The 14,977-nt window shown below is 33.1% G+C and overlaps 1 protein-coding gene across 2 annotated transcripts in view; it reads right to left on the bottom strand.

The window, feature by feature from the left end:
* Positions 1–14,977, bottom strand: part of LOC105230917 (protein neuralized) — a 40,276-nt gene that overhangs the window by 16,002 nt on the left and 9,297 nt on the right. Inside the window, exon 1 of one of the 2 annotated variants that reach the window (XM_011211937.4) lies at positions 11,508–13,087. The exons of the other annotated variant lie outside the window; for it this stretch is intronic. Coding sequence (XP_011210239.1) covers positions 11,508–11,655 — 148 coding nt within the window. The 5' untranslated portion in view covers positions 11,656–13,087. Of the gene's footprint in view, positions 1–11,507; positions 13,088–14,977 lie in introns of those variants that run through there. 2 annotated transcript variants of the gene reach the window in all.

The following is a 14,977-nucleotide window of genomic DNA, read 5'->3' as shown; positions in this document are numbered from 1 at the left end:
GATTTCGTTGACTTTACTCGTTGTTGTTTGTTTTTACCGGTAATGATTTTTAAACGGCGTAAGGCAAATTGGTGTCGGCACGCGTCGGCAAAACAGTGGGCGGAAGTGTAACGCCGCACAATAGGGTCGGCAAATGACGCGTGTAGACAATCAAAACGACGATACAAAATCGAACTTCGGCAATTAGTTGCGGGCAGGAAGAGAAAATCGTGTTGAAAGATGGCTAAAGGCTTGCCGGTGAATATGAATTGGATGGTTAGATACGTGAAAGCAAAGTTGCCGCCTGTAATTGGAACCGGAAATGCGTAGGTTGAGTGTCCATTGAGACAACAGCGATGCCAAACACGGTGGCTATTTGAAGTTATACGCGAGGTATTCATTAAAATGCACGAAACGTTTTAACTATATCATAAAATAGCACAATTATTAAACTATGGAGAATACCAAACGCCACGCAATAGTATAATTAAAGAAAATTAAATTAACGAAATTTAGGTGCTAATCTGAAAACAAACAGACATCAAAGTAGTGCTATAAAAGAGAAAATATTGTAAATTGTAAAATCAAACTTCTAACACAATTACTTGAAGCTGTCACTTTTATATAGTTTAGCATATCAATATTCAGTTTACAAGCTCTAATAGAATCAACGTCTATTCTACACCTACGAACATTTTAAAACCTCGGCACTGACCAATCAAAATGTTAATGCTAATTTTCATAATTATAACACCAACGCAGCAGCAGACCACGCAGTTTTCAAATGACGTAGTGTAAACAAACGAAAAAGCGAAAACAGAGCTGCATTTGTGTAAGACAGAAAGTGCAAACCAACCAGTCTGTCAAACAAAACAAACACCCACATATTCTATATAAAAAAAAATGTTATGCATGCAGGTTACAAGCAAAATACGCATAAATAATAAATTGTGGCACAATCGAGTGGAAATCGATTAATTTAACGGTAAAAAATGTGAAAAAAAGCTTGAACTGGCAGCGTTCATTGTGTGTGGGCATTGGCACCGCCACGCACAATTAATACCAAAGTTATGAACGATTTCATGTGGTAGGCATATGAAATATATTTATAAACGCCCAGACAAACAAAAATATAAATAAGTTTTCCTATTTATTTAAGTATGCAAAAAGCGATTAGCATAATGCACTGCTTCGATAAAACTTAGTGTTAACGCTAATAAAACAAGTGCACTTTACAGATGTTGGAGTAGGCGTGAATGAAGCGCGTGGTTAACGGAAATGTCACATAGCAGCGTTTGACGCAATCGTTTGTGGCTAAACAAATGTTAATATTTCACAAAAAAAACCGAAATAATAATGAAAAAAAAAATTAAATAATAATAACAACAATAAAATATAAAAAAAAAATAACAAAACACAAAAAAAAATAAAATTATTAAAAAAAAGTAAAAAAAAAAAATATAAAAAACATAAAAAAAAAATAAAAATTATCAAAAGCGTAACGTCATAATCGTTTGTGGCGAAAGAAATTTAATATTTTACAAAAAACATAAAAAAATGTTATATAAATAACTGAAAAAAATATTGATACAAAAATAAAAAACAAACAAAAAAAAATTATTTAAAATAGTGAAAAAAAAAACAAAAAAAATGTCAAAAAAAAGTAATAATAATCACATTTGGTAAACAATATATCAATATCTAGAAACATAGTGATGAATAACCTATAAGATTGGGTTTCGCAAACTATCTATGTATGTCAATCATCAACCAACACTAACAAATGACCTGCGCATTATAAAATATACATATATACAGATATCCATATACGCACAAAAAATTACCATTTCTCACACAAAAGCTAAATATGTATATTCTTAAATGATAATACAAATAATTGAACGATTTTGTGCTCCAACGTTGAAGAAGAGTATAGAATTGTGTTGCTTAGGAAAAATTACACAAAAAAACAGCTCCAAAGTGAACAATACAAAGTAAATATAAGATTTTATTTGTTGAAGACTCTTTCGTCAGATTAACATGCTAATGAAGCGCTAAATAAAGAAAAAAAGTAGCTGCCACCAGAATAATGCGCTGGTGTTACAAAACAAAACAAGTGCTATTCTTTATCTAAATGGGTATTTAAGCAGCCTTAAGCTTTTTGAAAAGCTTATATGGTAAGTTGACAAATTGTGTAAAGAGCACGCGTAATATTAAAAGCTGGTAATAAATTTAATGGTGCTATTTCGAGCAAAGTGCTCTAAAAGTATGAAAAATAATTTTTAAAAATTGAAAATTAAAACTGAAAATGTTTAAATATTTAAAATTTTAATATTAGGGCGATTCACAATCTGGGGCAAAATGTCTTGCATATTTGCAATTGTAAATGAGCGAGGCATATTGTTGCTTTTACACTAACAAAATATACAGCACCAGATTGTGAATTGCCCTATTATATGAAATGTAGTGTACATTTGTAATAAGAATTTTTGCTTGCTGCATAACCTTTGTACATATGTACTTTTTTAGGTATAAAAAACACAAGCAATATTAATTTCTAAATATTATACAATTTTATATTATTTTATGTTATTTACATTATTTTGCACCAGCCACAATTCTCACAATACATTGATAACTTTCAATTATCAGAGTGATGTGACGGGTTAATTGCTGTGACCCCTTTTGACAGTTGTGAGTGGCAAGCGAAATAAACAAAGCGATGTGACGAATGTTTACGAAGATAATTCTGAACTTAACTAACATATAATAGAAATGGCGTACAAACGCTGTGGGCAAAAGTAAAACAACACATGCGCACGGTCATCTCGTTCGCCCGTTTAGGTAAATGTTGGCCGGCTCTCAGTGCGCGCCGCGTGCGAATGTACTTTTTTGGTTTGGCATGCCATTGCGTAAAATCAATTTAACCATCAAACGCTGTGGCGGTAGCCACAACAACAAGTGAAACCTGATTTACCGTTTGCTGTGAATGCGCCGAATTCCCACGCTACCGATGCCGATACGGACTAGTGTTGCCAATTGTTATACCCATACATACTGTAAATAAATTGTCAGCGATGCAATGAAGCAACGTGAGATTCGTGAAAAAAGAAACAAGTGCGCGGATATTTTTGAGGAAAATAGATGAGAAATAAATTTAGGTAAAATAAAAAAGCGAAAATTAAAAATATATATGTATATTGGTTAAATTGCAAAATCCGCAAACCACATAAAATGCGAGTGTGAGAAAAAGAACGCAGAATCAATGCTGAAATAACGAAAAAAAATTTAAAAAGAAAATTGCGCAAATGTAAATGTAATTGGCATATAAATCGGCACAGACATAAACAACAGCAACAACATATTTCCCACGATACCAAATTTGTATATTGAAAGTGGAAAAAAGTCAAAGCAACATATTGATGTGCTCACTTCCCACTCCGCAACAACAAACACTGCACTCTGATAGCAATCATTTGCAATAAGGTAATTTGGTGCATGCAACAAGCAAGCGCATCTCAACCAGCACGTCAATATGGTACACGCTGAAAACTGGCAACAAGCTGTGTTGTACATGGATGCGCGTTTGAGACGAGCGAAAGAAATTATTTACCAAGCAACAAGCTAACAAACTGTTAGTTGTAATAGGCTATTGTGGGGCATGCAAAACAAAAACCAACAACGGAGATAAAAAAAACTTGGGGGGCAGAAGCTCCTGCATTGACGTTTATAACGGCACTTGAGGTTAAAATGCTCACGTTACTGCCGATAGCCACAGGATGTGTGGCGTGTGGAAGCCGACTGCCTGCTGACGAGCGCATCAAGCAGCTCTTTGTTGTTAAATGTTGCAGTAGTACAAATGTCTGTACGCGTATATATATCTCACATAGATACATATACATATATGTACATATATACATACATATTGGTAATGTGAAAAACGTGCAAGTGGCAACGACTTAAAATTTGGTACTGTTTGGTCATAGTATTAATATACTCACATACCTGTACAAGCATAGGCGCGCAGCTAGAGTTAATTCGGAATCGTGTGTGTCAAAGTATTTGACGATAAAATACTTTTAGTTAATTTTTTAGTGAAAATAAACGATATATGAAACTGAGCAAACTGTCAACATAAAAAGTAAGCACGAGTTGCAGCACTTCGACTACTGCCTGAATGCCACACGGAATATACGCGGGTCCGCAATGCTTTTTATAACATTGTGTGCATTTGTATGCACGCATATCAGCACCAGCCACTGTTGTTCATTGAACTTTTGGTCTATTATTTTAGGCGAAGCTAAATTCAGCTAAGAATCTGCCTAAAGAAGCAAGTATTTTAAAATAAAAAGAATTAAGAAGCAAATTCCAACTCATTTTAGCCAACACTCGAAAATCGAGCACTTACATACATTCGCAACATGCGCTGCCACTGAGCACAATTCAACTCAGTTTGAAATCGCATCACATAGCAACACACATTCAACTGTTTGTCAGCTGATAGCAGCTGATTGCACCATTGGCTGCGCTTGGATTTTGTATCGAAAAAAAAAAGGTTTACAGGTAAACGCTGGTAAATAAGGTAAAATATCAGGTAACTTGATACAGCTGCATTGTGGACGCAATCTCATAAGAAAAACGAGCAGTAAAAATAAAGCAAGAAAATCGAAGATTAGGAATATAAAACAATAAATCTTATAAAAAGTAAAGGACAGCAACCCCCGCTGCAAACAGCTGGCTGCGATGGCAGTGCTAAGGAATATCTTGTATGTACGTCTCACCTGAAATGCTATGAAATACAAGGCAGCTGGTCTTTTGCGCCCACTTGCTCGCCAATTACGCACAGCACGTTTTGACCCACCGTCGCTGTATGTACGTGTTGCAAGCAGATCAAAGCGAATAGTTACAATTACGAAGGTGAATTGAGTCAAACTATGAATATACTTATGTACGTACGGGCATATAATTGTGAGAACGCTCACTTAGGTGTTGCATAGAGCGCATATACATATATACACACATAAGTATATATACATACGAGTATGAGATACCTAGTAGTTGGCTGACTTTCGACACAGGCACGTAGAGGTCAGTGAAAATCGGTGGTAATTGGTGGCAAGACTAATGAGAGCAAACCATTAATGTGGTATGCAACATGGTATATACAATAATAAGAGAGGCAAGTTATAAAAATATAAAAACGTGATCAATATTTTTTATGGCAATGTGCATTAATTTATAGAATTAAAGACATTTGAAATAATTTCTTCATGACGGAACTCACATTGCCAATAAAATGTTTGTTCGCTGCAAGCAACGCTAAAATGATGTCAGTTTAGGAAAATTAACAATATAAAATTTTACTATTCTGCTGTCTTGATATAGTTTTTTTCAAATAAAAAATAGTCATGCCTCAGTGGAAGGATTCAAATTGCTTATATTTAAAACTGTATAATTTTTTAATTATCTCAATATTTAATGACATCATCGTCCGCTTTGCACGCAATTTATGTACGTGCAACACTTAAACTTATTACTCTTTTTCCCACCGGGTTATTTGCATTTGTATGTTTTTACTTAATTTACGCTTGTTCCACCGGGTGCGCGAAACGCAGCTTAGAATCTTTAATGAAAACCGGTTTACTTTATATTGTATTTTGCTGAAAGCGAAAACGCTTGGACGAGTACAATGGGAAAATTGTTAACCGAAATCGAAATGTTCATATTGGCAAGAGATAAATATTGAAATTAGGCAATGAATTCACAAGCAAAGGCGGCTAACGACTGATTAAAGCGGATAAGTGTTTGAACACAACAAAAAACTAATAAAAGACGCGCACAACAAAGCGTATTATGTGAAGGCGGCATTTTGAGAAACAAAAATTAATGATTTGAAGTATTTGTTCAATTTTGTTTAAACTCAATTAAGAGGCTGTGAGCTTTAAAATGTTCGCAAGCAGAGTGACAAGATGTCTATCTAAAAATTAAATAATAACTAATAACATTTGTATTAAGAAACAACAGCTTTATTAACTTTTGCTAAATAAAAGGTGGCTCAAAATTAACGCAAGTTTGGAATTAAATAGGTACATATTAGTAGTAATTTTAAACATGTTTAAAATAGTACGCAAAATTATAACCAAATATATATTTTTTTAATTTATTCCATACAGTTGAATACATATGCTGTCACAGTCCTTAACCACAGGAGTGTTAAAATGCTATATAATGTTAAGATAAACAACTGTTTAAACTAACAGCTGCACCAATTACGACTTCGTAGAAATTGAAGCGTGTAATTTATGCAAAAATATGCGTAAATTAAAACAATTTTCAATATAAAAATTAAAAAGGTAGAAAAGGTGGGTATCATATAATATATACAGATAAGTAAGTATAAATATAACATTTCATAAAGATAAATCGATAAATTACGACAAAACAAATTACAACTTCGAAGACAACTTGTATACTTTTATTATGGCTACCGTTACAAAATAATTATTTGATAAAAATGCAGTAAGTGGTGAAATAAAAATATTAATTTTATAATTAGGGAAGTACCGTTTGATGATTCAAGCTTTTATTTCGAGATCACGAGTGCTTGTCAGTCATAAATTGTAAAAATAAATACTAAGAATGATGAAATTATTGACCACTAATGCAATGCAATATCGACCATAATTTAGTAAGTCCAGTTTGCACTGGTACGAATATTCTTTATTATTTAATAACAACGGAAAACCCCAAAACATATTGGCTTCAATGATAACGTTTGTCATATGAGAAGTACCGGAATTCAATAATAACAACAGAGAACACGTAGAGACACATACCCAAATAAAATTTACATTGCAACAGTGCAAGCGCGCTCAACCCGATGAGCATTCCGTGAGTAATGCAAGCGAATACTCAATTGAAAGCGGAGGACGCCGCAAAGCATTGCAAGTTGATTGATTGCTGAGCAAATTAATGGCAATTTTTTTCCGTTCCCCCACAGAGCCATTAAACAAATGAAGTCATAGAGCTTTAGGCGCCTCAAAATAATGAATAAGCAGGTAACAAACAGTAAGGCACTCAACGTTGTGTACAAACAAACTTAAAAACCAAACACAACAACAGAAAAACTTACTAATAGAAAGGAAAACAAATAAATAAAATAAACCTAAACAACAGCAATGTGAAAAGTGGGTTAAAGTAAACCGTGAGAAGATAAGAAACAACAACGATTGAGTAAACGTAACGAAATGTTTTGGTGTAATCGCGGAAGGAAGCACGAAAAAAGAGGGCAGACAATTGGGTTGGTTGTCTTAACGGCGAAACTATGTAGTTTGTTGTGGAGGTAACCAAGGAGATAGCAATAAAAACATGTTGAAAACTAATGGAACGGTTGTAAAAACTAAATTGAAGATATTTGGTGGAGATGAGTAGGGCTGATTTTAGGCTTGATAGTAAATTGTGATGTAAATGAGTGGGTAGTTAGTTAGTGTCTATGATATCATGTAAGAATATAGAACTGAAAAAATGCAAACCGATGAAATGATCGAGTGGCAATTTATCGCAAGCAAAAATATATGTATGTGTCAAAAAAAGGTTTGTTTATTGCGCTGGGTATTACACTAACAAACTTTTTTTACATTCATAACCTTGGAAAAATAACCGATATTGAGCAGTATGCGAAAGTAGTAGTGAGTTTAAGTATAATTTTTTCGATTAACCACAATTGTTCAAAAAAAAAATAATAATAATAACAAAATGCATTCTTCCAAAAAAAAATATTCAAAATGTAAGTAATTTATCTACACAAACTTATATGAAATCAAATGTAAATATTAAACACAGCTTTGACAAGTTTATGAAAAAAAAATCTTAAATAAAAAATTAATTCAGTAATTTTGAAAGAATTAAGCAAAAAAAATTGCAAAAATCAGTGAGTCTTCAGGTATTAGCAAAATTACAAATTTAACAGTTATTTTTGCAGGTAACTTATGCACCAGTTATTTCAGTCACAAAATCGTCTCTTTCAGTCAATATAAGGTTAGACCGTGAATTCGTACGTGAAGTGCCAATGAGTGGCTAACGAGAATGCTCACACACAACAGACTCTTGAAAATTGAAGTGCATTAAGTGCGGAAAGGTACATGGCTAAATTAAGTACGCACAAGTGGCAAAGGTGACTACGCTGCACGCAATGAATCATCGTTGCACTTGCGGCTTTGGATTTTCTTGCAATTACAACAATAATACCCGCAACAAATCGCTTAAGTATGATTTTAAAAAATCTTGTGAAGTGTAAAAATGGAGTGTGCTCAACAACTGGTACTCGAGATGAGTCAAGTAAAGAGAGATAAGCATGAAATGTGCATTAGCTTTGACGACTTACTCATTTCACCAGCCGTGTGCTCGCTGTAATGACAACAACAGCAAATGTAGCGCAAAGCGCTCACTAGCTTAAAAGCCAAAAGCAGCACACAACAGCTGATTGAGCATTACATTGCCTTGGGAAAAAATGTTTGATGAGAAAGAAAGCAAACAAATTCACACACAAATATAATGGCAAGCGAATAACCGGTTTCATGCACGATGTTGCAAATTGCAGTTGCACATTTCTCTTAATTATCGGTACATGTGTGCTACAAATCTATATACGTATAGGTGTGTGCACAAATGTTCCCTCCAATTGAAGTTCATTGAGAGCGCGCTGCTTTGTCGAGGTGCGGCACACCAAACGTGACAATTTTTCCACAAAGAGCTGCTGACACTGGCATTTCACAGCAAAGCGTTGATGCTGCACAATTGCCATTAGAGCGCGAACCAATGAATTCACATGCAGCTGAGGTAGTGAGCCTGCACTATATATGTATATACATATGTACAAATGTGTGTGTAAATGTATGTGTGCCGCAAAGCAAAACCAGAATTTATTCCCATGCTTAAGTGACGTATGACGTCAGGTAGACAGGCGGCGTTTGGCCGGGCAGCCAGCTGTAGCGCCAGCGAAGACAATTGAAAAGGTAAAGCGAACAACAGTAAACCAGAAAAAATTATATACTTGAAGCCAAAAAAAACTTTAAAGCGTTGCGTGCGCCGATTGAAGTATGGGCAAGCAGTTTTCAGGCTTTTTGCTGCTTGCCGCCAAACAAGCTTTGCAGAAGCGCGTTGCGAAGATCAGCACATGACAAACAAACTAAGAAAAAACTTCACAACAAACGGTAATTTTTCTCTGTTAAGGCAATGGTAAACGCGTATTAACAATAAAACCACACATACGCACACATACAACTACAGATATGTACATATGTATATGCACATGAGTGTGTATTATAGCAATTAAGCCCGCTAAGGGAGCGGCGGGTCGAGCCTACTGGGCGTATGAGTTATGCGTCAGCCATGCAAGCGGGCACACGTGATTATGGCCCCTGCTAGAGTATGCTTGTGTATGTGCTTGCGTGTGACAAACAGTTTTTTGGTTGGATTACATATTGTTATTGTTTTAGTAGTTGAAGTGCTTTTGAGTTAAGGCCGCAAATGAGTACGACAAACAAGACAAAGGCGAATGTGCAAAGAAAGCATAAAATAGAAGTGGATAATTTATCGATAAAAAATGCATATAAATTTAATAATAATAATAAATAAAACATTAATTTCGATGAGTGAGAGAAAAATCATGATTATAAATTTTCACAGGAAAAGCACGTAAAATTTAATTGAACGAAAGCTTGTACAACGTTTTCTCAATAATATTTAATTTGCCTTTTAAAAAACAACAAAACAGTAGAAAAAATTATATACCACATGCTAAGACAACTGTAAATTGACGAAGTAAAGTGGCACATACAATCATACAATGTACCTACATACATACATATGTACATACATATGAGTATGTAGATATGTATGGTATGTATATAGAGCTGGAGTGTTTGAAGGCAGGTATAGCTGTAGCTGTGGGTGTAGCTATAGCAGACAGCTGTGAAAAGTACACAAATGTTTTGAATTTTTAATTTAAAATCATGTATATTGACGGAAAACTCACACACAGTCATATCAATTTGAGCATGTGCATATGCATATACAAATATTCACATATACTATATACTACATATAATGCAAATGGTGGGAAAAGTTTTTATTTTTGCACATATGTAAATAATAATAATAAATGCATAAAAATAAGTATCAACATTTAAACAGCTTTAATTAACTTTCAGTTTCGCGCATTGCGGAGCAGCAACAATTTAATGAAAATATTTTATAGCCGCCGCGCCGCTACTATTGAGATACTTATAGGATCAAAGTTCCTTACACGAATGTATGTATGTATATATGGAAGTATATAATTTTCTCATAACATACATACATATATGCACAATGAGACTTATGATAAATAGATATTTTTTCGAGTAAATTTCAAAAACATAAGGTTGCTTTAATAGATCATGAAAAAAATTAAAAAAATAATGAAATTTTTAAATTAAATGTTCTCTCAGAATGTGTATAATGGATTACAACTTGATTTATGTGTTTATGGGCTTATGTGCAAAATGTAAGCACTTGAGCATAGACTCGGCTAATGTATAATGAAGGACGTTAGAGCAAAATTGTTGAATAATATATTTTTATAACAAAAAATTAAAATTCAACACAAAATATTTGTTTAAGAATATTTCATGATTGATTGATTTAAGTACGGCTTTGCAATCTCTCAATTTCAACATATTGATAAATCATGGAATAAAATTGTACCAAATTTCAAGATTTAAAATTGAAAAAGGTACATATGAATTTTGTATTTTAGGAATATATGAACCGTAATTTTTTAATAAAAAATTTTTATTTATAAAAGTAATAATTTTAAATAATTATTTTGTTAATAATTTTTAATTAAAAAAAAAATTTTGAAATTTGAAATAAAAAATATTTCTAAAAAAAATGTATTTTTTATTAAAAAAATTAAAAAAAAAAAATATTAAAAAAATTAAAAAAAAAAATATTAAAAAAAATAAAAAAAATATTAAAAAAAAATATTAAAAAAATTAGAAAAAAAAACATAATAAAATTAAAATTATATTTTACAAATACATGTATAAATTGCCAAATTTTCAAAGCGTCCTTCAGTTTTTTACATTTTAATTACATAAATATTTTATATAGAAAAATCTTCCCTTTGTATTCAAATCTTTAAGGATTTTAAGATAAATTATCAACACAAACCGAGTTTTTTGTGCTGCTTAAGATAAAGAAAAAATCATCCCTAATTCTGGCTACTTGCTACATAAAAGCCAGCATGATATAGCGAAGATCGCACTATAGACAGATAAAGGAGGAAATCCTTGGTAGGGGATGATTCTATGACTTTTTATTTACAATGTGATATAAACACATTTTTAGTTTTTAAAAGTTGTACATACACACATATAAAAAAGGTACAGGTATATGCATTGTCTTGCACAAATTTCAACAAAACCTCAACCCCTTGTATTTTAAGAGAAATAAAAATCAAACAAAATCACTTGCTTGGTACTAACCTAGTCCGAAACGTTTCTTGATCTTCTTCAAGATATGCAGCTTTTTGTTGGAAATGCGATGATTTGGGCACTCCATAACGACAACTTGACCACCAGGTCCTGTGCTAGTTGGCATATAGCTGTTGGCTTGATTTTCTGATAAACCCATGGCGTGATTTTTTTCAGTTTAGTATATAGCAAATAATTAATAAACTTTGGTGCAGTGAAGGCTTGCGGCGGGCAAGTTGTAAAAGGTTTAAATTTGTGTTAAAACAAAAATAAATTATTAGATTAAATAAACTGTGTCGTAACGACGGTTTGGTATGCAAGTTACTTTGCTTAGATATAAACACTAAAACAACAACAGCAACAATAAATGTTGATTATTTGTTTGGTTTAAGTTTTTGTCAAAACATTTTGTTTAATTGTTTGACTTTCAATGTAGTTTTTAGTTAAACATTCTTATTTTATATGCAATATGTTTTATTTCACACAATTTTTGTATTATTTTTTAGTTTTTATGCAGTTTTTTTATAACTTTGAATTGTTATGCTTTTCAACATTATACGCGTCTCTTTATTAACATTGTAGTTTTTCCGCTGAAAGTTATTTTAACGAGAAGTTTCTCAAACTCCTTCTATTATATTCGTAGCTTTTAATGATGGTTTACGGCTTCCTGTTTGAAACGCAAAAGTTTATATGCGCACGAGCGGAAGCAATGAATATTAACTTAACCGACACAAGTAAAACATAAAAACTATTTGGCGATATGCGGCAACAACAATGCGCTTTAGCCGCAGTGAGTATGCTTCTAAGTAAAAGAAGTTGTTAACAGCGCAAACTAACTAGCGTACATAGCTTATAACCGCAAGCAAGTGAAAAAGAAAACCGAACGAGCATGCAAGCTGCCAGCTAACGACCGAATGTACATTTAGGTTGGTTCTTGCGAATCGCGCGAAAGTCGATCTAAGCCGTTTGACGTGAGAATATTAACTGAATAACCCCGACGACGTCAACAATTCCTGCCAAAGAAAGGCCAGGTCAACATTGAGCGCTCTTTGTGTGCGGAGGCAGCAGCTGCAGACTTTGTATCACACTCATGCAACCACTCGCTCACACACTCACTCACTCAATTCAACTTTGCACTCGAGCACTTGAGTGCTTTGCTCACAACTTGGGCCGGGAAAGCAGGCAGACAGGCGATAAGCAGTAGATAAACAAATGTGCGACAACGAGTTGCCGAGTAGAATTTTAAATATATGAGCGATAACACACACATTCATACACAAGTATGTAGACCCGCTTTGATTGTGTTTGTAAACTATCAGCGTGCGGGCAACTTTATGGCTAAACGCCCGAGTGACTAACTGCTGCTGGCTTTTTGGCTGTTGCTTGTGTGCGCAGACAGGCAAACCTGGACGGCACAACAACAATGCAATGCATGTAGTGTTTTTGTTGTTTCATTGTTGATGGCGTCTTCATACGCTGGTAGAATTGCAGCTGTTTCGTTATTTTTACACATTTTCTGTTTATTCTGCATTCGCGCTGCGCGCCGACTCATATCACTCAAGCTGTTTGCACGTTTACATTTAAATTGTTGTTGTTTATGTGCATATGTATGTATGTACTAACAGCACAGTGCAACTATCAGCCTTAGTTTTGTGGTTGTTGTTGTTGTTTTTTACCTTCATATGTTGCCAGTGTTCGCGTTTGGTGGTTGGTAGTTGTTGGTGTTGGTGTTGGCGGTATTGATGGTGGTGGTGGTGGACTCTTTTGCTTCCTCACCCAACCGTAACCGCGATGTGCACCGGTGCAAAAATTCAATTGCGAATAATTCCGATTCGATTGAGCGCGCATTTGCGCTCAAAGAGAAGAAAAATGGCATAAAAAAGTCCGCCGTTGAAATTGTACATTTTTCATTTTGACGCTTTTTTATTTATCCGCTTTAGTTTTGTGTGTGCGTTGCACTCCTAAACAAATAATTGAAGGCGAAATACTCTTGCAAATCGAAAAATGATTTTGCAAGGATGAGTATTATTACTTTTGTGGGAATCGGACTATAGCAATTTTGGGTAATTTCATGTAAATAATTGTAATGGCTGATTGAGTTATGCATATTTCTCAAGGTTGCTCAAAGTAAAGTTATTTGCTCGGAAGTCAAATAAGTTTCTTTAAATAACTGCTGCTGACACCTTGTGGTGTACCAACCGCTGTAATGCTTAATTTATATGTATGTATGTATATATTATGTATATAGTCCTTAGTTATGTTTTACAGTGAAATCGATGTATTAATTGATGAACAATTAGTAAAAAAAAAACAATTAATAAAAAAATCGTTGTACTATATATTGTTAAACTTATTCTCATTGTAAGGAAACTTTTTTTTTCATAATGAGCCTCGTAAGCCTTTACGGCGGTACTTCGTCAGATATCCACCATATCTATCTACCTAGGGAAAAGTATATTTTTTATATTTACGAAAACATTTTTATACTATTTTTAAATTTAAAAAAAAAAAATTTAATTTTTATATTTTTTTTTAATTTTTTATATTATTATTTATAAAAAATATATATATATAATCAAATTTAGATTTTATTATTTATTAAATTAAATGTATTTTATATATTTTTCCACTTAAGTGATGAGTTCCAAAGTTATTAGTAAAGTATTAAAAACTCCAAATCTGCCAAATTAAAAATAGGTTATAGCATTTTCTTCATAAATGGGAATTTTTAAGAAATTATTGAAATAAGTACACACATATTTTACATTGCATTATTACATTTTTTTTGGAAAGTCTGAAGTTATATTTGTGTGAGACCAAGCCAGAGAAACAAATTTTAAAAATATCAAAAGTATTTTATTTGAAAATAATCTCACTAGTTTATCCTTTCCACTAGTCATCAAAAAAATATGATTTTAAGGGATGCAATGACGTTTCTTAAATATACATAAATAAAACTACTACAAACTGATGTGTCGTTGTCCTTTCTGCAGTAATAGTTACATACAAGTACATGAAACATTCACAGGAAGAATTCCAAGCAGATGTTAAAGATTTTGTGGGAGTAGGTATTCCATAGCGGCATAATACAACAACACCACCAAATATCAAGCGAGCAAGTAAAAATATACATAGATTTGCTCACATGGACTACAGACAATAAGAAACGAAGGACGAAAAAAGTAAAGGAGCATACACAACACCAACACAACAACGTACAATTTGTAGACATGTGAGCTAATACATTTTAAGGCATACATACATATGTACATATGTATGTGAATATAATGTACAAGTAGCTCACCATAATTTCATATATTTAGTCAAAAAATAGCAAAAAATTAATGAAAAGCAATGTAAGCACGCATTTACACCAAGGCAATGTTGAAAAAAATACTAAAAACAAGAAAAAACCTTAATTCGGTTGCACCGAAACTATAACACTCTTCACAAATACAAAAAAATCCATACATCAACTTGAT

This window comes from Bactrocera dorsalis, unplaced genomic scaffold, assembly GCF_023373825.1.
Source record: "Bactrocera dorsalis isolate Fly_Bdor unplaced genomic scaffold, ASM2337382v1 BdCtg101, whole genome shotgun sequence".
Classification (NCBI taxonomy): domain Eukaryota; kingdom Metazoa; phylum Arthropoda; class Insecta; order Diptera; family Tephritidae; genus Bactrocera; species Bactrocera dorsalis.
This window is presented reverse-complemented; position numbering and strand designations above follow the sequence as displayed.